Here is a 26,062-nt window from a genome sequence, read left to right as displayed (position 1 = left end):
GACTGGCCGCATTGCCATCTGTTTTTTTCTCCTAATTTTTACAATAATCAAAAAATCTAAAAAAGTCAAACATAGACATGGCTATGGTTAATATACATCAAATTATGCAAAAATATTTTTCATAATATCAATATCCAGAGAGGAAAATGGGGACTACGTATTATTGTCCTACGTATTATTACAGTCCCAGTCTGTAGCGTCACTCAAGGCTAATCTGAAGAAGCTTTGGCTTTCCAATCAGCGTGATCTGGTTAAGTACTAACCTTTATTTTTATTTTCGTACACTTGTGATAGTTATATATATTATAATATATATTTAGTATTGTATGTATGTATGCTAGTACGTGTTTTATGTATTTTAATCTTTAGTGTTATTTCTTTTTTCAAATATTAATTTGTACATCCTGTAAGTTTGTCTATCTGACCTGGCTATAGTTTTCCACTCACTCGAAGGTTAGCTGGAAGAGATCCCTTATAGGGATAAGTTCGCCTTTGTACTTCCATTACTATAATTTATTTTTCTAAACCTGTGTTGTGTACAATAAAGTGATTACTACTACTACTACTACTACTACTACTACTACTACTACTACTACTATTGGAGAAGCGGCCGTTCCGAGAGGAGATTCATGTTATACCTAGGGAGAAGCGGCCGTTCCGAGAGGAGATTCATGTTATACCGAGGGAGAAGCGGCCGTTCCGAGAGGAGATTCATGTTATACCGAGGGAGAAGCGGCCGTTCCGAGAGGAGATTCATGTTATACCGAGGGAGAAGCGGCCGTTCCGAGAGGAGATTCGTGTTACCGAGGTTCTACTAGTTAATAGCAATATATGACGCGACACATATGTTAGTGTTAGTTGTGTTAGTCATCCGTCGGTAAAATGCCTAAGGCCTATACACCCCAGGTAGCAAAATGACGTAAAATGACGTCAGCGACGTCATAATGACGGCATGATTACGTCATTATGACGTCGCTGACGTCATTTGACGTCATTTTGCTACCTGGGACTGAACTCTTCTTTTCCAATTATTGTGTTTAGACAATTTGTGTTAAATGTTTGAATAAACAGTCGAACCTTGTGCTGTGTGTACAGTCGAAGGCAAAAATATCGATCCAGACAAATGGCTCAAAAATATGTGAACACGACTTGTTTGTCTAAGGTGTAAGAGCGTACACATATTTTTGAAACTTTGGGAATGTATATATATTTATGCCCTTGACTGTACCTAGATGATAATATTTTTCCCTTCTCATGCTCTGAAAGTGGGTAGTTGTTATTCTAAAAAGTGTGCAGAAAATGATACGTTTCTGCTCTAGAGAACTGTGTACTTTCTAAGTAGGTTTTTTCTGTTTTTTAAGTTAAGGAATAAAAATTTTGGGTTTAAATGGATTTTTTGTACAATTTCCACTCTGATAATTAACTCCCCATTCCAGGATAAATAACGTGTACTATTTTTTAATGTGACCAAGTTTTTTTTTAATTGAAATGTGTGTTTTCGTGTATATAAATGAATAAATAAAAAAACCTATTTATTTCCTTATCAATAACAAACTTGGTTTTTTTCAGTTATTTTTACTTTTAATTTGTTAGTAGCATAATTAAACTAAATTTTTATATTTGTGTTAAAGATAGATATAACTCCGTAATATATGGATACAGTCTAAGGAAAAAACGTGCCTTGAAAATCAAGAAAATTTGATTATCGTTCAGAGGGCGCTACTAGCTTTGGCCTACTGTCGTATAGATGGCGTTGACGGTTTCGTTTATTATTTAACAATTGTAACGCATATCAGTGAAAGAACATGGGTCAAAATCTTAAAAATAATTAATGCAAATAAAAAAATCATTCATCCATATTTAAATACATTTTATCGTATTTTTATAAATCTTCATTTTTAGTTTTAAAGTGTGTCGACAGATGGCAGTGAATTTACTGGGGTTACAAAATTTACAATGACAGTACCGCTCTAGTATAAGTTACTCTATGATTTGTGTATTTTAAGGTGGTTCGACTAGGTTACCCAAAGCTTAAACCCCGCTAGATGGCGTCACTTTCGCAAATTTTCAGGTTTTATTTTTTTGTGGAATAGTGTTGGTATATGTATACTTAAAAGTATGTTTAGCGCACTCTTTACATAAATATTGAACTATTATAATAAACATTGAATACTTCATTAGTGCAAAAAACACTTTTAAAGTCGACAGAGTGTTTCTGTCATGCTATTTCCTACTATTACTCACACATGCAAACAGTGTTTCCGTGATGCTTGTAGTAGACAATTTCATGCAGTGTAAGTATGCTACAATGGCGTTGCGGTATGTTCGTGGAAAGACGTGCAAGAGGATTCGTGTTCGAGACTGGTACGTCAGGGGTACTTTTTTTTGTCCTTTTTGTGTTATCTTATGTTTCTTATACCTTTTATTCTTCGAATTCTTGTCCGATTCCGATATAACCGAAATATATTTCAGTGATATCGGAAACGGCTCTAACGATTTCGATGAAATTTGCTGTAAGGGGTTCGATCTAGCTAGGTCTTATCTCTGGGAAAACGAGCATTTTTGAGGTTTTACTTATGTTTTCTTTTTCTCCCAGATATTCAGTATTATTAATAAATTAGTTTATAACGTTTTATAAAAATATGTGACGTTTTGAACTAAAAGGTACCACATTGTCGGTCGTCGATTAGGTTGATTTCATTTTGAAGCTTTATGGAAATATGACAACAATAAGTAGGTTCCCGTTTGGTTGAAAACGCCGCATATATTGAAAACCTGACTTTCACAAGTCTCACCTTTTTGGATTCTTCCAACTCAGAAAGGATGGAGAATACTGACGATTCTTAGTAGCACTAGCCCAAGGAAGTCCAGGTTTGTAAGTGTCAGGTATCAGTTTTTTTTAAAGCGCTAAATATAGTTCTACAAGTAAAGCAATCCCTTACTGCCCAGCCTCTATAGTATTTTTCAAACTGGAAGGGTACGATGATAGATTTCATCTCCATACAATTTATAACCTAATAATGCCAAATGTTGCAAAATTATATTGAATTGAGATCTATCATCGTACCTTTGCAGTTTGAAATAGTTATTTACGATACAAGTGCGGAAAAGAGAAAATTCGAAACGAGTGGCGACAGATTAAAACACGACCGCAGAGAGTGTTTTAAATCGACACGAGTTACGAATTACATTACCTATTCGCACGTGTATCGTACAACGTTTTACAGTACATATGGCCCTTTAAACTTTCGACATATGCATGAAAAGTGCTCTTTACGCACTAGGGCGAGAAAGTTGCACCATATGTACTGTAAAATACTTTTTAGTACATATGGTGCTACATATACGTTACCGCCCTAGTGCGGTAATTAGTACAATACGTGCATATGTCGAAAATGTAAAGGACCATAATTATGTACTGTAAAACGTTGTACAATACACGTGCGAAAAGGTAATTCGCAACTCGTGTCGATTAAAACACTTCCTTCGGTCGTGTTTCAATTTATCGCCACTCGTTGCCAATTTCCTACTTTTCGCACTTGTATCGTAATGTACTAATAATAAAGTAGTAATTGTAAAATAAAATTAAAACTTTTTTTATATTTTTTTTTTGGATTCAAGTAGGTACAGTGAGTAACAACATTGCATGGGCTTCTAATTATAACTATTATAGAAAACGGGATATTTATCATGTTTATTTATATTATTTATTTCTCGATATTTTGGCCGGTCTTGCAAGACCAGTCGTTGTGGAGATCCCTGGGAAGGCCTATGTCCAGCAGTGGATGTCTTGTTGGTGTAGATGGATTCACACAACAAAATGAAATAACATTTTTTCATATTTGTTATCCGTGTCCCTGTACCTGAAAGAAAAATAATATCATGACAGCACAAATTCTCTAATGTTATAGGAAGAAAGATGATGCAACAATATGGATTCTAATAAAATTATCATTTACTTACCTAGTAATAATTGTGTTTTTCATTCATAGACAAAATTCCATAATTTTCATCCCCAGGAAATGTTTTATTTTACTTTATTGCAGAGAGGATGTCCTGATTTTTTCTGGCTAATGAAGGAAAACATTTTATTTCCAAGAATGCCTCTTCATTTTGCACAATACCTAAAAAAACCTAGAGTTAGTGACACATTGACTATTCGGCAACCAAAACAGTAATAATTACATTATATAGGTATTGTTCACTGCTTATATCTACCATTACGGAAGAAGTGAGAATTATTTTCTAAAAAGATCGGCACGAGAAAATTACAATGTACAATGAAGGAACGAAACTGTACCTACCTTACGAAACTTCACCATCATGAATTCCGCTTCAATTGAGTCTGAATTTTTCTGGATTTTCGCGGACCAGAACACCGATGATTTTTGTAACTTGATTTAGACGTTGCTATCATTTTCAATTTATACAAACAAATTGATGTCAGTGTAGTGATGACCCTATGTGTCAGTGTCAACACTGTCAAATAAAAATGCACTAAACATGACGGCACTGCAAATCCTGCCAGGTCGGCCAGGCAACGTCGCCAACGTCATAGAGTGGCAACGCCGCACGCAACGTATTTGTACACGACATTTGTGACACACACATACGTAAAATTGATGAAAAAATTACGTTGATTTATGTATGATTTCTGTATGAAACAAAGTTTTTCTATTAATTTAGCGCAAACGAATATTCGAAAGTAGATAAATGAGCAAATATTTCTGTAGTAATAGTGTGTAGTGCCTTAATTAAAGCAGATTGAATTTTGTATGAAAATCGAACCACCTTAAATTGAAACTTGATAGGACCACTTTATTAGGTACGGGCCTCCTACAATTTGTTCCATTTGTCTGTATTTACAGACATAAGGACCAAAATTGCTTGTATATTTATACGAAAAATCTGCCAGAGCGTCCTTATGGTAAGCGACAATGTGGTACCTTTTGCTTGAAAACGACACAAATACTGTTTCTTTTGTTTTCTTTTTAATTGGAGGGTTGTGGTTTCTGTCCCCACGGTGACTAGGTTGGGGAACATTATAATGTTTCTTTTATTTGTGTTCTTCGTTATGGAGTGCGTTTTCGTGTATATACACAAGTAATATCTCAAGACTCGTTTTGTGATTATATGCTCTTCGTTTAAAATACCTAGTGCTTACCTACCCGCTGTTAGGCTAAGGGGTAGGGCAAAGCGAGTTCTTGGAGGGTCCTTTTTATAAATAATTATTACATAAATAATATATATACACAGAGGCACTACAGTACAAATACTAAGCACAATTACAAGGCATTGTACCAAGGATGCTGACGGCATTTCCTCGCTGTATCGCAATGCTGATACGTTGTGCGAGGAAGCCGCCAGCTCTTCGGTCACCAGTTACGTCAACCGGACGCTTCGCGATTTCTGCAAACAACTTGTCCGCGTTTTCAACTTCACATGGCATAAATAATTATTAGGTACCAAAAACTTTTTGTCTTATATTAAAGTTCCATAACTGTTCTGTCGAATGAAATGAAATTCTTTTTGTAAGATCAAACAAAGACTTTTAGGTATTTTCCTTTAGCTTAAATACCCGCTTTAGACCTACGTGCACGTGCATACCAATTTTCTTTTTTTTCCGTACTAATAATTTCTAATCTAAGAAATTTAGTCATTTATTCAATATTGCATTGTCATTTTTTTTTTATATAGGCAACAAACAGTCATATACAAAAATGATGTAATAATAAGCAATGTGTTAATAGACCTTGAGTGCCCTACCTTAATTAAATAATTTCTAATCTAAAGTAGCTAGTGTAGGAGCAGTAAGCGGAAAACAAAGTTATCATTAATTAACAAACTTATCAGTAACTTGAAGTGTATCTATATTCATTCATCCATGTATATGTATGCACGGGCAGGTTGCTTACTCGTACATACAACCACACGGGGTACACAAAGAAAGTTATAAATTATTTGTGCATAAGTTACCTATTACAATGTTAAATTGTTAAAATGTTAATGTGTCATGTACATAATAAGGTGTTACATTTTATACAGCCAGTTCATGACACCCTGTAAGGGCACACAATAGTACAGTTTTTAAAGCAATTTCTAAAGCATAGTCCTATTGCGATACATTTTTTTTATCGGCCTAAGTAGGTAACAAGAAAATGCGTATTAGTACCGTACTAATACGCATTTTCTTGTTACCTACTTAGGTAAGCAGGATGTTTAGTAATGGGAAAGTGTTATTAGTTTTAGCTTTAGAAATTAAATGACCGTACTAATAAATATATAAATATAAAAAAAGAGAAACCTGCTGAGAACCATAGAAAATAGACGAGGCAGAATTATAGGTCCCTTGATAAGACACGACACTTTCTTTAACACTATATTAGAAGGCAAGATAGAAGCGAGAAGAGGCCGCGGAAAACCACGAGCAAGCTACACACAAGAACTGAAAGCGAAAGCAAATGTCGTGTCTTACAGGGACCTAAAGAACCTGGCCGAGGACCGAGAAAACTGGCGCATACTCCACCGACAAGAGCCATGCTCTTAAATTATGATGATGATGACTAATAAATAGTACGGCTCATTTCCTTAAGACATTTTTAAAGCATAGTCCTATTGCGAAATATTTTTTCAATCGGTCTAAGTAACAAGAAAAGGCGTATTAGCACGGTACTAAAATACGCATTTTCTTACTTAAAAAAATTTTCGCAATATTTTGCAACATGTTAATCTTATTGACACCGACGATTAGCTTTTTTGTTAAACTAGCGGTCCCAGGTTCGATAACCGGACAGGGCAAATAAAAGGATGACTCAGGCTAGAATTGTCCGGGTCCGGGCCGATGCGTCTCCGGAAAGTAGACCTATTATGTATGTATGTATGTATAGCGGTATGAAACTATGGAGGGACTAAATAAACAGTTTGTCATCATTATGTACACCGAAGTTCGAAGAAACCCATGACAATAATTAATTTAAACAAACATGGTTATTCCCCTTAACTAAACCATATTATCAATATATTTAAAGACAACGCACATTCATACATCAATTAACATATATTAGCTAAAACAAATATAACATCACGACACAAAATACCTTCTTATTTGCACTTACAAAACCAAAATTTATAGAAAACTAAACCTTACTGCCTTAATATAAAGTCTCTACACATAGATGTTGGCTGCAAATGGATTTTGTCGAGTGCTTCATATAAAGTTGAGTTTACGTTATCGGGAAACAAAAGTCGATCGCACTTGGTTCTAAAATCAAATCGTTTTCAAAATGGCCGTTGGAAGGATATTGTTGTTGTTGGCGGTTTTGGTGATGTTGGAAGTAAGTGTTTTTCTATTATGTTCGTTATTCCAGATTCATTAAATTAAATCTTAAGATCCTTAAGCTTTTCCACTACAGAAAGAAAAGCTACTCCTGAAAAATACTAAAATAATGCATTGAGTAAGTATCATTTTCATTTACAACAATTACTCACGTCCGAGATTATAATATCTGGGGGCACGGCCGTGCCCCCGCCAAGACGAGACAAAGGGCAAAAGGCAGTGCATATCTTTTCTCGGCACGTTTCGCCGTATTTTCGAACCCTCGTAGTTTCGGCTTGGACAATGCTAGAGAGCTGAAATTTTTTGTATACCATGTACTCAGTAGACTTATCAAAAACACCAAGTGACGTCCGAAAATAAAAGGTCATATGTGAATGTAAGCTTCCTATTATGATATGACTATTTACCGTTCGCAGTAGCATTTGAGAAGCATAAGTTATTTGACATTTAGGATATCGAATATTTTAGACAAATATAAAGAATAACGACCTGGTGGCCTAGCGGTAAGAGCGTGCGACTTTCAATCCGGAGGTCGCGGGTTCAAACCCCGGCTCGTACCAATCAGTTTTTCGAAACTTATGTACGAAATTATATTTATCAGTCGCGTTTCCATGAAAGAAAACATCGTGAGGAAACGGGACTAATCCTAATAATGGAAATCGCTTTCGTAAAAATTTGTGCCTACGCTTATTACCTATTCTTGGAATTAGTTGCCAAGCGGACCCCAGGCTCCCATTAGCCGTGTCGTGGTTAAAAATGCCGGGATAACGCGGTGACGCGAGATGGTGAACTTTAAACACAAGGGAGGTTCTGTGAGCTGTAGAACCTCGCGAACATAGCCTAAATAAGTGTAGCCTATTAGAAAAAAAACATAAAACTGTACTTTTTGTTTTCGGATGTCACAGTACCATCAAACAGTTCCCAACGATTGGCAACTCGCGCCGTGTAGAGATCTCGAAACACCAGAGTAACGCGGCCGTAAGATCCGTAACAATGTATGCATATTCGGAGAGCTCATTTATATACCTCTTGACTCGCGTGTGATAAGTGAGCGATTTTAATATTTTTTCAATAAATTCTGCTCACAAAATTTCGCGAAAATAAGTTGAGTAATACGTACGACTTATACAGAAGAACAGCCGGAGAGCCGGAACGGCGCGCACTTCGCACTCGCTAAATTCAAATTTTAATTTAAAAAATACATGTCAAACTCTAATCGTCGCACTACAAAGCCGCGGTTTTCCAACTGCACCACGATAGCACGTAAGTATGTAATGTAACTACACACCAAAGTATCTAGATCCCTAGTTGAAATTTGGCTACTTATTCTCCATTAAGAATTAAATATCTAAATAGATAAAATTTCTGCATTAGATGTTTGCATGTAGGTAGAACACATGTCTCAAAAAGAAAAAAATGCCTAATGATATCGAAACCGCTACTTCTTTAGGCGCTGATCTACAAATGACTCCGTGATTTTGTATATTTTCCAAAAATGAAATATGTACTTAGTAGTAAACATGAACACAAAATTCACAAAAATCGATTGAGTGAGCTGAATCGGAGACCTTCACTAACGCTTACTTCATTAAAAACAATTCCGATTATGGTAAAAATGCTTTAAAATTTCTAGAAACTTACAATTTATAATACATAAAATTCCTGACTTTATATAGGCCCTACATAGATAGCGCTAGCAATACGTAAGTTTTATAAAAATGTAATGTTAAAATTATTATACCTATATTATCGTAGATTCTATAAACGAATAATTGTCATTTCTAGCTGGTATATCAACTCTTACAAAAATGAATGAAATCCCACCAAAAACATTTCATGTAAAGTGTTGCCAAGACTAGGCGCATAAAGCTTTTACACTAAAAAGCTATCAGATCCCGTAGTAGGTACCAAGACTTACTCTGTAAGTCCTAACTTTATAAGCTCTAACTGTATAAAGCCAACATCTTGGTCAAACGTACAGTACGGCTTGGCCGTTTCGTTGCAGTCACATAAACACTCCCTCGGTGGACTTGTTGTATAAAGTAGTAACACAAGTCTTTCAAATTCTGAGTCTGAGTCAGTAAGGGATTGTCCAATTTGTCCATTTGATAGCAACGAAACTGCCAAGCCGTACTGTACGTTTGACCAAGATGTTGGCTTTATACAGTTAGAGCTTATAAAGTTAGGACTTACAGAGTAAGTCTTGGTACCTACTACGGGATCTGATAGCTTTTTAGTGTAAAAGCTTTATGCGCCTAGTCTTGGCAACACTTTACATGAAATGTTTTTGGTGGGATAGGTATTATTTATACAAAACAAGCTTAAGACATATTCGTGCTTCGAATTTGACAGCTAATGTAAATGGCGCTGTATACGGCCACAAAATAAACTGGTCAAAATTCCTTTAACAATTCGATAACCACAAAGCATATGGCGAAGTAAATAATTATTACCATCGATTTCGGTACAGTCGGAAAAATCAATTAATTCTTTTAAAAATTAAATACTTAAATGAAAAATATTTTGCCTCGGAACAGATTCGAACTCACTGCCTTCTAGAGCATTAACCCATAAGAAGCCTGTGAAATTAAAAAAAAATGTTTTTATTTAATTAAAAAATATAACGGCAACAGAAATACATCATGTGTAAAAATTTCAACTGTCTAGCTATCAAGGTTCATGAGATACATCCTGGTGACAGACGGACAGTGGAGTCTTAGTAATAGGGTCCCGTTTTTACCCTTTGGGTACGGAACCCTAAAACAATTCATCTGCCTGATAAAAATAAGCAATTGTTGTTTAAACAATTAAATCTAACACAATAACTGTTATTGTAAGTTAGAACTGCAGTGCTGCAGTTGCATAAATGCATACAAATGTGCAGTGGAAGTCATTTTGTTTGCGCTCTCGACGTTGCAATAATCCTAAGACGGCAGCTATAGTAAGAGGATCAGCGGATGCATAAGCGGAGCAATCAGTGACTGTTGATTAGCGGAAAGCAAAATGCGAATAAACTCATTGGAATTACAGGTATTATCTCTACTGAGCTCGTTCACTTACCTGTACTAACAATGGCATTCTGTTAAACAAAAGCTATTATTTCTTTTGAGTGAACGCGTGGCCTTTGTGCCTGAGCACGTGGGCATTGTGTGTGAGCCTCAGGCACAAAGGCCACGCGCTCACACAAAAGAAATAATGGCTTTTGTTTAACAGAATGCCATTGTTAGTACAGGTAAGTGAAGGAGCACAGTAGAGATAGCATTAACTATATACTTAGTATACATCTTCTCAAATGATTTTTTCGCCTAAGACAGTAATCTGTTAAACAAAAGCCATTGTCTCTATTGTGACGGGGTCTAAACTCTTCTAAATTCGTCTTAAATGTAATTCGTTTTGAATGTTATAACCTCATATGGAAATATTTTCTGGATTAAATAATTTCATTCATTCAATCATTCTAAGCTTCCAACTTTGGCACGTGGCAAAGCAACAATGCCGTTTAAAAAGCAACTGAATCGCGATAGTACTAAAGTTCTAATCATTCTGACAGCTCATTCAAGATGACACGGTTTGGTAATGTGGTTCGGTCGACCACCCCGATATAGGCGAGAATACACAGCGCTCGTAAGATTTGAACTTTAGTAGGTACTATCTTATCTTATCTTATTTTACATTATCTTATCTTATCTTAACTTATCTTATCTATCGCGATTCAGTTGCTTTTTAAACGGCATTATTGCTTTGCCACGTGCCAAAGTTGAAAGCTTAGAATGAATGAATGAATGAAATTATTTAATCCAGAAAATATTTCCATATGAGGTTAAAACATTTAAAACGAATTACATTTAAGAAGATTTTGACCCCGTCACAATAGAGACAATGGCTTTTTCACCTCAGCAGCTCGAACGAGCCTACTTTCGTCACTCCAGGGAGTGAAACAAAGTAGCTTTTTAATTTAGTGAAGGCCATGCACTGCACTGCCACTTCATACTTCTATTACAATTTTTTTGTCCTGAGTTTTTTGTTATTCTGTATAATTCGAAATACATTTTAACCTTTAATATGTTCTCACTACTGAGGTGAAAAATTATATGTGCAACACGAGAGCTAAGTTATAAATAAACACTCGCAAGAAAAACCAAGTTTCCTCTCTTGTTGCATAAATAACTTGTTTACAACCAGAACAGTTGCACTGAGCACAGCCTTAAAATTGTATATTTCCCGCTTCATTACCAGTCTAAATGTAACTTCCTCGGGGAAATAAGTTTTCCGACCAAGGAAATGGCAAAACAGACACAGGTAGAGCATACGAAGATAAGATAAGATAAGAATATTTTATTGTCAAAATTGTGTTAAAAATCCAACCAACCAACCAAGCTAACTCTGCATGGCATTGGCAATGACAAAATGTGACAATATCATTCGTTAATGTCAAAATGCCGAAATATGCCGTGTATGAAAATATGCCGTAAATTTTTTATTTTTTTCATTTATATACATTCTAAAGATTATGACAGCGAACAAAGCCCCCTAAGGCTTAACTACCGCTGTAATCGCTCTTATTTACTCTTAATATTATCTTATATATAATTTTTCAAGCTATGGAATATGTATTTCATTTCACGAAGTCCGCAATCATGTTTGTTATTATAGGGTGTTACCTACAGCCTACAGGTATATAACTGTTACAATTTAGGAATGAGAGTACCTTTACTATATTTTTCAGTCATGCACTGCTAAATTGATGGAACTGGACTAAAATGTTCGTTATGTCTCTCATTATCGGTAAGAAGACGGAACGAAATTTTATGGTTCGCGGGGAACGATATATTACCGTCCGGTTATACTCTGACTCTCGGTTAAGCCCGTTTTCATACGTGCAGATATAGCAATACTTACTGGTTCTATATTCTTGCTCCGATAGGTATTTCCAATTTAACCTTAAGCGGGGTTTAGACTAGCAAGAACTTGCATGCAATTTTCATTACATTGCGGTATCTGATCAAACTTTTGAAGTCGGCAATGTAACGTAAATTGCCTGCAAGTTCTTGCTAGTCTAAACCTCGCTTAAATTTCGTTTCACAAAAACAAAGGACGAACGAATTTGGTACAAATTGGTATCTCATTAAAACAGTTCTGTAATCGGTAACCCGGTTACCGCAAACGGAAAGAAATAGTTTTCGTTACCGGGTAAATAAACGGAAACGGTTTGAAAAATGGTTTTCCGAGCCCTGCGGTGGCAGCATGGTTCCATTTTTATCGCCTGTCCCTAAGCCTGTCAATTTCGCACTTAAATACTTGTTAGAACGTGACAGACATGGTGACAGGTGATAAAAATGCGACCGAGCTACGGCCGCTGGAAGCCGAGCCTAGACGACAATCTTTGCAGATAACGAAACGAAACGCGAAAATAAACTTAAAAAAATATATATGAATATCGTTTTGTTTCGTTTTATATAAACTATTGTCATATTGGCTAGGCCCCCTGGTGATAAACGTGATACAATCTTTTCTTATCTTTTCAGTTGTGACAAATAATCGGCGGCTTCGGCGGCTACGGCGGTGGCATCGGCATTATCGGCTTCGGTCGGCGTTATGGCTATGGCTATGGCTATCCTGGCTATGGAGGCTATAGAGGTTACGGAGGCTATAGGGGCTACCCACCTCCACCGCCACCACCACCGTTCTTTGGATGAGAAACTGGCAAAATATATTTCGCTTTAATGAAGATTTGATAGTGGAGATTTAATGAACTAAAAACAGTATTACATAATCATAATCATAATCATAATAATTTATTAATAACAAAAGTTAAAGGTCATTCGAGTTATTGCCTATACGTAATAGGAAAATATAAAACATAATGAACACTTACAAAGTGTAGTAGATTTTAACATAGGTAAGTTATTATATCACATATCTGATTTTGTAGGATTATGGCAGTATAATTCTTTATGGTCGTAGAAAGCCCGCTCGATTAGCCAATTCTTCAGTTTTGTTACACATTATATTGTATATGGTTAACTCATTCGCGTCTTTCCTGCAGATATTGCAGTTAAGAGAATCTCAAGCTAAATTTTGCATTGCACCTTCAGGCATTATATATTTTTTTCAGTACTTGAAACTGAAATAAGAATACCCTGGTCGTTAACTTTCATTATATTGTCAACAGAAAAGACTTTTTTGTAAAATGTATTTGATCCTTAAGTATTAAGCATGCCTAGGCTACATAGGTGCTTTGCTGACGCAACGCATGCAGCGTTGAGCGTCAAGCACTATTAATTTAAAACATGTAAGATTATTGACGCTAAAAGCGTAACTGTTGACTAAACACGCTCGGAGCTTTTTTCGTGGCCCGTTAGCGATAAATGTGATGAAAAAATTAGAATTATTTGGCCTCCTGGAATTATTTGAACCTATTTTCGTTCTTCTTCTTCTTCACGTGCCATCTCCGTCCAGGAGGTAGGCGACCATATGTCTATATGTCTCTCTATGTTCAGTCATGCTAATTCGTTACTATTTTCGAATTGAAGTTTATTATAATTCATCATAATATCATAATCAAATTAAAGGCAGAATTGAAAAATATAGTCAACTGTCAATCCCAGTCGAAAACTAAATGATATATGGAAATGACCACGTTACATATATTATTCCGATACACATTTTACTTTTTCATGGAAATTTCACCTTTCATAGGCTGATAGCCGGGTGGAAAATTGCTTTTCCCACCCTAGGGTGGAAAGTAATTCTAATATAAATATTCCTGGCAAAACTTTTTTTTTCAAATTGTTCAAATTTTACCGTAATCTTCATGTCATTTAATTTCATTGTTGGTATGTATTTTACCTATAATTTGTTCTAAGGAAATATACTTACCAATAATAAACAATTTGTTTAATAATTTGCTCTAAAGAAATATATGTACTTACCAATAATAAACCTACATTTCTTGTGTTTGACTTTCCTCATAGTCGAAATGAAAAGTAGAGTGTTTAACTCGGGTAAAAGTAACCATCTCACCCTCGAACTATTGGCGCTCTCACTTCGTTCGAGCGCCAAAATATCTCAGGTGGTATGGTTTACTTTCCACCCTTTGTTAACAATCTACTATTTACGTTTGGCGTTGACGATTGACGACGCCTGGTTAAGAACGATACTAGTTGTTGCAATAATTTTATGTATAGTTGTACCAGTGAAGTGTTTTTAGATAAAGAAGCTTATTTTGTTTTTATAAATGTACAATCGGGGACATTCGTGGTGAACCACCTTAAGAGCAAAACTCGTTAAAATGTCTCGCAGGCGGTCAGGCGACAGCACAAAAGTGATCACCAATAGCATGGCACTTAAAAATGTAGGTGTTGAAAAAAAAAAGTTTGCTCAGGTAAAGTTTATTGCTTTACATTGTCTTTGTGATGGCCGGCATTTGTAAACTAAGATAAGGAACCCAAAATGCATCTTCACTGGTTATTTTTATGGGTAGGCGAAGCTTAGCCTAATTAACAACTAATAAGCTGTCCATCCATACTACTGTTAGTACTGTTACTGTTTGTCTCATTACCTGCTTTTACCCTTTTAATATCTTAATGTTTGTCTTAATAAAGAATCCTAAATGCATCGTAATCTATGGGAGGCGGAGTTTAGCTCGCTCGTAAGGATTGAGGTAAAAAAAATCTGAAGTGGTTCACCGGCAATGTCCCCGATTGTACCTAATTGTACTATCCTGATATTCAATTATATAGTCAGCAAAACCATTAGCGTGGCACCTCTGCTTACAAGCTAATAGCTTTGCTGACTGTTTATATTTTAAGTATTGTTATGTATTTTAAGAATTGATTATCGGTAATAAATTATTTAAAAGATATTTTAGTTTTCCATTACCTACATATACTCGTATCTGAACTTCAGTTAACATTGGAGTGGACCTTACTCCCTGCAAATTTATTTCCAGGTTACATTAAGGCCGTTCCGTCGGTTTTCCGCTATCTCTGTCACATTTCGCAAGAAAGAACGGGAAAGATAATGCGCGCCAAGTGTCAATTTTTATCGAATGTTGTCGATTTTTATTTATTTTAAAAACGTTACCCTACAATATCGAAATTCGAAAGCTATGAAAATATTATTTAAGTTAAGATTGTTTTTCTTCTTTTTTTATTTATAGTTTCACATAATAAATAACCGAGTAAAGTTGGATTAAAAGTCCGAGTTAGAGGTTTTTTTGGGAATTAATTGTATCGAGCGAAGTGTCATAATTCGTGTATCGGAAGCTATGATATTAAAGATAATATAGTCAAGAACTACATATATTTTTTCCACGTCTACGAATATCAACGCCTCTTAGAAAAACAGGATCATATAAGGAGATATTTCGCCTTCTGGCTCAGGGAACCGCCTTAACTTGCATCTTTTCAAATTGAGAGTGAATAATAGACATCATTTAGGTAAGCATGCTCCATCTTAGACTGCATAAGCACTTACCATCAGGTGAGCTACTGCTATTGCTACTTTTTTTCCAATGAAAAAAACATTGCTTTTGTTACTATTAAATAAACAACTGATTTTTTTTTCTTTACTAGCCTATTATGGTGTCCCACTGCTGGGCAAAGGCCTCCCCCAGTTCTTAAGTCCTTTAAATCTTGGTCATACATACGAAAGATTGTAACAATACTGAGTTTTTGTATAATATTATTAAATAGGTTTTATACTTACCCTTAAAAGCTAGAAAATACAAAAAAGGGGCCAAATAACAACGACACTGCTGACATAATTTATATAATTAACACATAATTCATATATTTAATACACAAGTTATCATAAATACAGTTCAACAGAGTATCTTAATGAGTTACTTATGCAACGAGCACGCAATGGGTGCTATGCGCGATGGGTGCGAAACGCAATGGGTGCACCGAGCGATGGTGTGCCACGCAAAATGGGTGCACCCACCGATGGGTGCGATGCACGATGGGTGCGTCACGCAATAACTAGGCCAGTCAAACCAGATTATTTTTTATAAAAATAAAATGGTCGAAAAAAAGATATTTCATATCTTCAACAGCAACTAGAAGTTTGGCAGAAAAATATTTGTTCATTTATAATTTTAACAATATCTGAAAATAGACACCATTTTATAATAGGTACTCTTAGGCTACTAACGGACTCAAAAAACGTGATATGTTTTAAAATGTGATTATCATCTAATTTTATTACATATTAAAACAAATATTGATATGTATATACCTAGGCACCTAGCATAGTATGATTTAAGTTAGGTATAAGTAAAAATAAGCGAAAAAAATGTTTATTTTACATTTACTCTAAAGAGCAGCTTATTTTAGATATATGATATGTATTTTATATTATAACATCAATATTAGTACTATTACATATAAATGCCTCAGCCAGTAGGATATGTATATGTTTCAATCGTTGAAGACTTAATTTTATTTTAAATCTAATTTTAAAATTTAACAGTAATTTTAAACATGGAAATCTAAAGACGCAATTATGACATTCATAAGAATACAATATTAAACATTTAATAATTTAATCTAATTCTACACATGTATAAACGAAAAATAATTTTGATATCTCACTCACTACCTCTTTTTATTTATTTTTTCTCTAAGCTTCGAAAATAAATAAAAAGATGCTAAATCGGCGGCCATTTTCGAAAGCTTTTATTTCATTTGTTTTTAATCAATCGAAAGTTGTAATAACGCTCATTATAAAATAACCCTTTATTAAAATAGGGTTAATTTATAAAATTTCAAGTTGTTTCGAATTTCAAATATTGTATTCTTGGTTAATGCTCGTTATTTCCAAAATTACGAAAAAACGTTAAGAGTCGTTCGAAAATCGGGTCAAAATTACAGACAACTCTTAATATTTCTGTCTTCAAAATTTAAACATAAAATTCACAATTTGCGTATCGTGAAGTACGCATTAAAAAGTCCCAGCCTATAAAATGAAAATAATAACAAGACTCTTTCATTCCTTATTAGATCCCGCGTTTTTTTTACGATTTTTGTCTTACAAATTCCTTTTGTTCATGTTTATTATATTTTAGATAATCATTATTCCGAAGTTTCCCAACCCAAAAAAAAATCCAGTCCAAATGAAACTTCAACTCCACGTTTTTGTACTTCAAATTTTTATCAAAATCACTAAATTTAAAACCAATTTCTAACTAGATTGAATATTACACTTTCAGTAGCGCTTCTCGTTACATTTCATATTTTAGTTTCAACATCAATCGCTGGATGTCGCTGTTACGTTTGAAACAAATCCTTCAGAATCACGCTATCGAAATTTCAACGCACCAACTTTAAGTAGTTTTAACTTTATAGACAGATAATGGTTCCCAGGTGGACACCGCACCAGCATACAATGGGTGCTATGCGCGATGGGTGTACGCAACGGGTGCGTTGCGTGATGCACCCATCTTACTATAAGATTGATGACAGCAAATTAAACGTTATCACCGAGCTATAAGTTTCAAATTGGATTGGCTGCGTACTCCACGAGACTGAGGCGTTTAGTGCAGTCTGTAGACGCCGATGCGCTTTTCGCCGGCGGTGTGCTGCACAAACTCGCGGATCTGGTCGGTGGCTACTGGTCCGATGCAGACGAGGGGCTCTTTGAAGTAGCCGCAACTCTGAAAAAATAATATTCATATTCATATTCCTATATTGATAAAATTACAAATTTTACATGTCATATGTGTAATATTAACCCACCAAAACATTTCATGTAGTGTTGCCAAGACTAGACGCATAAAGCTTTTACACTAAAAAGCTATCAGGTCCCGTAGTAGGTACCAAGGCTTTTACTCCTAGTCCTAACTTTATAAGCTCTAACTGTATAAATATAAAGCTAACATCTTAGAGAAACAGTACGGCTTGGCCGTTTCGTTGCTGTCATTATGGACAATTAGTCAAGCCGAAACTACGAGGGTTCGAAAATACGACGAAACGTGCCGAGAAAAGATATGCACTGCATTTTGCCCTTTGTCTCGTCTTGGCGGGGGCACGGCCGTGCCCCCAGATACGTATGTACAAGTCAGTTAAATCACAATTCTTTTAAAATAACTATCATCAATTGAATTAAAAAAAAATACAATAAATAACACGTAATAATAGGTAGTCAATACAATTTACAATTCAACAATTAAAGCATTAATAAGTACATTAAAATTAAATTAAATCGTATAATTAGTACAGTACGATATAAGTGCGAAAAGTAGGAATATCGCAACGAGTGGCGATAAATTAAAACACGACCGAAGATCTTAAATTAAATTCAAGTAATAGTAACTGTACATTAAGAGTACCTATATAAAGGTAATTATGTAAATAAGTTAAGTTACTAAGCAAACGCTAATTTCTAGAATAATTTACAATTTCTACGAATTTATTTTATGTTCAAGTGCTTTTCAAAGTAATCTCAGCAAAGGGTCTCTAATAAAATACGTTCATTTAGGGTCCGTTTTAGGGTACCTCATTTACCAGAATAGCTTAAGAGTCCGCAGCAAGCTCGGCCGAATTTCACTTTCCCATACAAACGGAGTTTCGTTCTCATTTTAAAACTACGTGTTGTATTGTAATGTAAATTTGCCCATACAATTACATGAGGTATATCTATGTCTGTAATAAGTTTATATAGCTCCAGCTTATAAAATAAACGAAATAGAGCAAAAACAAGTTTTGTAGGATAAACTTAAATTCCCTGTATTTTTTTAACTATGGTATATGCAGCTACATAAACTAATTATAGGCATAGATATACCTTATCCTATTGTAAGTACAAAGTTTCAGAGCAATCTAGGTAGCCGTTTTAAAATGTGAGCGTAATTACGTTTGTATGGAAAACCGAGTTTGCTGCGGATTTATTTCTTTTTTCAACCTCGCTAGAAAATGTACATAGCTACCTATAAAATGTATAATAAATACTACCTACGTGTATGTACAGAATTCTCACTGTTTTAACGAACCAGGGGGCCTAGCCACGATGCCAACCGTTGATAGGAAACGCCAGTCGCAACTTAAATAATGTATTTAAGGCGGTTCCCTGAGCCAGAAGGCGAAAAATCTCCTTATATGATCATGTTTTTCTAAGAGGCGTTGATATTCGTAAACGTGGAAAAAATATATGTAGTTCTTGACTATATTATCTTTAACAACATAGCTTCCGATACACGAATTATGACACTTCGCTCGATACAATTAATTCTCAAAGTAACCTCTAACTCGGACTTTTAATCCTACTTTACTCGGTTATTTATTATGTGATACTTTAAACAAAAAAGAAGAAAAAACAATCTTAACTTAAATAGTAATTTCATAGCTTTCGAATTTCGATATTGTAAGGTAACGTTTTTTAAATAAATAAAAATCGACAAAACTCGATCAAAATTGACACTTGGCGCGTATGATCTTTCCCGTTCTTTCTTGCGAAATGTGACAGTGACAGCGGCAAACCGATGGAACGGCCTTAACTTGACTTTTCGTAGCATCTATTATACCGATATTTTTTTTCTATTCGTTTGGCGTTTGTCGTTAGCTAGGCCCCCAGATGTTTGAAAGGTCGGAACGTATGACACGTTCTCTTTCCCACTTAAAGGATGACTCACCCTTAGTCATGCTAGAACGGTTATTCCGTTTTCTATAGAACGCATTATATCACATAATTACGTGAAACATAATAGAAAATGCAGTGTACGCGGACCCGGACCGTTCTAATGAGTCATCCACGTTAGTCACGTTCAAAAGCCGAAAAAAAACATTTTATAGCTGTCTAAAAACAATCTAAAAACACCCTTGAAAAGCTTCCAGTATCATAACGAAATCGTGATTAAATTGGGAAGCCACCCGAATGACAATGATATTCAAATTTCAGATTAAATATTTGGTGAAACCGAGCAAATTGAATTAGAGGAGTTCGGAGTTTGTCATTCCTCGTAACTCTCGTAAGTTATTCGTGAAATTAACAATTTCTGTTGGATTTGTTTGAGAAATTATCTTCTTTAAATATTGTTTGTTTTTTATTTTAATATTCTTCGGTTACCGAGATAGAACGTCACTCATGAAATAAAACTATGAAAACGGACTATATCGCGTATATTGGATTTATAATACATCCCGATCCCGACGTTTCGAACCCTTTACAGCGTTCGTGGATAGATTTTTATTTTGCCGTCGTTGTTTTTCGTCAGATTTCGATAAAATTTGGTGAGTAGAGTTCCCTATTCTGTACATTACAAGCACAATTTCACTGTATGTCCTAAAAAATTAACAAAACCGTATGAAATGTTTGGTAACTCGACGGGAAATTACATACTACATATTTATATTTTGCCCCAAATTGGGATTGAGATTGCTTGTTTATTCCTTAATTATAAAACGGGACCTAATCGCGTTTAGTTAAGTTTTTAGGGTTCCGTACCCAAAGGGTAAAAACGGGACCCTATTACTAAGACTCCGCTGTTCGTCTGTCTGTCACCAGGCTGTATCTCTTGATCCGTGACAGCTAGACAGTTGAAATTTTCACAGATGATGTATTTCTGTTGCCGCTATAACAACAAATACTAAAAAGTACGGAACCCTCGGTGCGAGAGTCCGACTCGCACTTGGCCATTTTTTTAAAATCTCCGACGTTTCGAGGTGCCCGTTGTCCCCGTGGTCTCGGAGAAGACTGGCTAAAGTCTAAAGTTGACATCAACTTCTTCTAGCTGCGCAAATAACCTTAATTATACGCGATTCCCCAATTCCCGAATTTATAATTAATTAAAGTGTAAATTTGAAGGATTAAATCGAGTTCATTCTGCCCAGAATGATGATCTTACCAAATTTTATCAAAATGTTACTGTTGTTCTTTCGTAAAAAGTTAGTTTTCTCGTACACAAGTTAGATATCTCGTAACTTTTGATCAGTGATTTATTGCATAATAAATTTCTTCTCGTACACATAATAAGTTATGACATTTTTACCCGCAAGATATCTTTTGACTGAGCGAGGAACATATATGTATATCCTCTTCCGATTTTGTTTTGACGACAGTCTTTTGATATGTCAACTGGACAGATGACAAATTCATACAGTTTGTCATCTGTCCAGTTGGCGAAAGTGGATCATAGTAGTTGGATCAAGATGTCTGCAACGATTTTGATAGCACACAACGTGCCTCGTAAAAAAGCAGAAAATTCTATTCTCATTCAGATGGCGCCACACCTTTTAGCCGACTCTCGGCCAGATGGCGACACGGGTTGATACTTAACACATATCAGCAAAAGAACATGGTTCAAAATGGTCATTTAGCTTTCTAAAACTTTTTGTCTCGTGCCGAAAGATGGCAGTAAATTTTGTAAACGCATAACATGACATCGTAATTTTTAAAATGTCGATAGATGGCACTTTATTCAATTATCTGTGTAAATCAACAAATAAATTGTCAAAGGACTGTCTCATTTCAAACATAGACAGAGAGAATCATACTATCTTTGTCTTACACCAGTACTAGCACCCGAAAGAAAAGGATGAGTAAATTTTTTTTTTGTTCTTATTTACTGACAAATGCTGAATGCTGAGAGTATGTAACTTGATGAAACCAAAGTGTGATAACTGCCTATGACAAGGACAAACTATAACAGCGCTGTCTCTTCTTCTCCTATTGAAACTATTGAAAGTTCCATAACACTTGATCCATTTCGTTTGGCTTTGTTTTTTTTATTATTATCTTTTTTAATGAATAAAAATGTAATCGCTGAAAGCCGCTGCAGTAATGTCGCAACAGTCATCCAGCTGCAGTCTACATCCGAATGTCACCTTTAAGTTTAGTAGGTTATTAGATTTCATTTTAGTGCTTTTTAGGGTTCCGTATCCAAAGGGTAGAAACGGGACCCTATTACTAAGACTCCGCTGTCCGTCTGTCTGTCACTAGGCTGTATCTCATGATCCGTGATAGCTAGACAGTTGAAATTTTCACAGATGATGTATTTCTGTTGCCGACAAATACTAAAAAGTACGGAACCCTCGGTGCGCGAGTCCGACTCGCACTTGGCCGGTTTTTTAAGGTTACGTACCCAAAGGGTAAAAACGGGACCCTATTAGGTACTTGCTATTACTAAGACTCCAGTGACTCCACTGTCCGTCTGTCTGTCACCAGGCTGTATCTGAACGTAATAGATGAACCGTGATAGCTAGACAGTTGAAATTTTCACAGATGTCTGTTGCCGCTATAACAAAAAATACTAGAAAGTACGGAACCCTCGGTGGGCGAGTCCGACTCGTACTTGTCCCGGTATTTTTCTTAGTTTGCTTGTTTCGTTTCGTGTTAGATTTAATACTTACACATTTTTCAATTTGGCCATGGTTGCGTTGCTTGCCGACGGTACATGGTTGCAATATTTAACTTGTTAGAATAAATAATATAGGAACCTATAGTTTTTTATTTAAGGTGGTTCGATTTTCATACAAAATTCAATCTGCTTTAATTAAGGCACTACACACTATTACTACACAAATATTTGCTCATTTATCTACTTTCGAATATTCGTTTGCGCTAAATTAATAGAAAAACTTTGTTTCATACAGAAATCATACATAAATCAACGTAATTTTTTCATCAATTTTACGTATGTGTGTGTCACAAATGTCGTGTACAAATACGTTGCGTGCGGCGTTGCCACTCTATGACGTTGGCGACGTTGCCTGGCCGACCTGGCAGGATTTGCAGTGCCGTCATGTTTAGTGCATTTTTATTTGACAGTGTTGACACTGACACATAGGGTCATGTTTATTGTGACATCAATTTGTTTGTATAAATTGAAAATGATAGCAACGTCTAAATCAAGTTACAAAAATCATCGGTGTTCTAGTCCGCGAAAATCCAGAAAAATTCAGACTCAATTGAAGCGGAATTCATGATGGTGAAGTTTCGTAAGGTAGGTACAGTTTCATTCCTTCATTGTACATTGTAATTTTCTCGTGCCGATCTTTTTAGAAAATAATTCTCACTTCTTCCGTAATGGTAGATATAAGCAGTGAACAATACCTATATAATGTAATTATTACTGTTTTAGTTGCCGAATAGTCAATGTGTCACTAACTCTAGGTTTTTTTAGGTATTGTGCAAAATGAAGAGGCATTCTTGGAAATATAATGTTTTCCTTCATTAGCCAGAAAAAATCAGGACATCCTCACTGCAATAAAGTAAAATAAAACATTTCCTGGGGATGAAAATTATGGAATTTGAAAGTAAATGATAACTTTATTAGAATCCATATTGTTGCATCATCTTTCTTCCTTAACATTAGAGATTTTGTGCTATCATGATATTATTTTTCTTTCAGGTACAGGGACAACTACGGATAACAAATATGAAAAAATGTTATTTCATTTGTTGTGTGAATCCATCTACACCAACAAGACATCCACTGCTGGACATAGGCCTCCCCAGGGATCTCCACAACGACTGGTCTTGCAAGATCGGCCAAAATATCGAGAAATAAATAATATAAATAAACATGATAAATATCCCTTTTTCTATAATAGTTATAATTAGAAGGCCATGCAATGTTGTTACTCACTGTATCTACTTGAATAAAAAAAAATATATATAAAAAAGTTTTAATTTTATTTTACAATTACTGCTTTATTATTAGTACATTACGATACAAGTGCGAAAAGTAGGAAATTGGCAACGAGTGGCGATAAATTGAAACACAACCGAAGGAAGTGTTTTAATCGACACGAGTTGCGAATTACCTTTTCGCACGTGTATTGTACAACGTTTTTCAGTACATAATTATGGCCCTTTACATTTTCGACATATGCACGTATTGTACTAATTACCGCACTAGGGCGGTAACGTATATGTAGCACCATATGTACTAAAAAGTATTTTACAGTACATATGGTGCAACTTTCTCGCCCTAGTGCGTAAAGAGCACTTTTCATGCATATGTCGAAAGTTTAAAGGGCCATATGTACTGTAAAACGTTGTACGATACACGTGCGAATAGGTAATTCGCAACTCGTGTCGATTTAAAACACTCTGCGGTCGTGTTTTAATCTGTCGCCACTCGTTTCGAATTTTCTCTTTTCCGCACTTGTATCGTAAATAACTATTGTCTATCTATCTATTTATACAGTTTGACCCGGGTGACTTAAGCTTTATCATGCTATATCTTTAAACAACTTTTAAATCTTAAGTAAGATATTATATTCGAATATTCTTCTTCTACGAAGTTGGTTTTATATGAAATTATTCCGTTCTCGCGTTGAAGCGGGCGGAATGAGTAGAATTTTTAACTTCTGTATGCCGTGCCGTCATAGTGCTGAGTGCATCTAAAAGTGTTTTTTCTAGGGTTCCGTACCCAAAGGATAAAAACGGGACGGTTATTACTAAGACGCCACTGTCCGTCTGTCAGAGTGTCCATCTGTCTGTCACCAAGCTGTATCTCATGAACAGTGATAGCTAGACAGTTGAAATTTTCACAGATGATGTTGTTGCCGCTATAACAACAAATACTAAAAACAGAATAAAATAAATATTTAAGTGGTGCTCCCATACAACAATTGTGATTTTTTTTGCCGTTTTTTGCCGTTTTTTGCGTAATGGTACGTACGGAACCCTTCGTGCGCGAGTCTGACTCGCACTTGGCCGGTTTTTATATAAAATAAGTCATTTATTAAAGTGTATGCAATTATTTATATGAAAATAAGTACCGTCATTCATAAAGATTGTAAGCTAACACAAACAATTTCTTAAAAATAATCATAAGTTGCCTTGAGAACCGGGAAGAACCGGGAATCCCGGTTCCGGCAATGCCCAGAACCGGGAAATGAAATTCTTGGTACCGGGACCAGTATACTGCATGCCCTAGTGTGGAGTCTAATAAGCGAAATCGACTATACAAGTATACACTCGCGTTCGCGCCGCGGCTTCGCGCCGCGTAGTCTGGAGCGGGCTGGATATTGACGCAAATTTCTTTTCTGTATCGTCTCAACCACTCGAGTCAAACCTAGTCAAACAAGCTGTAGTAAGAACTGTCAGATATGACAGTTGACAGTACAACGTTTAATGGAAATGGAACATGATTTTATGGTGTTTCCTAAATGTCTAGCTTCTGCTCAAACTCAAGAGAGCATCCGACACTGCTCTCCATGCTCATCTGCAACTCCACAATTTGCATGATGTTTCTTGTGGTTATGTTAAGGGTCTCCGGCAAACTCGGTTCTCCATACAGTAGTAGTTCCGCTCTCATTTAAAACGACTAGCTAGATTTGTCTGAAACTTTGTACTTACAATAGGATAAGGTATATCTATATCTGTAATTAGTTTATGTAGCTTCAGATACCATAGTTAAAAAAATACAGCGAATTTAAGTTTTTCATACAAAACTTGTTTTTGCTCTATTTCGTTTGTTTTATATAGGTACTGGAGCTATATAAACTAATTTCAGACCTAGATATACCTCATGTCTTTGTATGTGCAAAGTTTCATTCAATACATAGTTTTAAAATAAGCAACACCCTTAACCCTTAACTGGCCATTGGTAAACCTTATCTCGTTTTAGTAAGGCATGCAAATGGTCAGTTAACAGTGTTTTCGATGGTAACTAGCAATTGTTTGAAGTAACTAAAACGATGAAGCATCTTGTGTAGAATTACCAGTCGAATAGAATTGTTAAGAAAACTAAACAATGAATATTTTGCTAAATATTTA

General features: G+C 35.5%; 1 protein-coding gene across 1 annotated transcript in view; it reads right to left on the bottom strand.

Annotated features, from left to right (window-relative positions):
- Positions 1 to 16,094: 16,094 nt before the first annotated feature.
- LOC134752780 (ITG-like peptide) overlaps positions 16,095 to 26,062 on the bottom strand; it is a 36,354-nt gene continuing 26,386 nt past the window's right edge. The window contains exon 5 of the mRNA XM_063688482.1: positions 16,095 to 17,993. Coding sequence (XP_063544552.1) covers positions 17,874 to 17,993 — 120 coding nt within the window. The 3' untranslated portion in view covers positions 16,095 to 17,873. The remainder of the gene's footprint in view (positions 17,994 to 26,062) is intronic.

This window comes from Cydia strobilella, chromosome 25 (assembly GCF_947568885.1).
Source record: "Cydia strobilella chromosome 25, ilCydStro3.1, whole genome shotgun sequence".
Lineage (NCBI taxonomy): Eukaryota > Metazoa > Arthropoda > Insecta > Lepidoptera > Tortricidae > Cydia > Cydia strobilella.
This window is presented reverse-complemented; position numbering and strand designations above follow the sequence as displayed.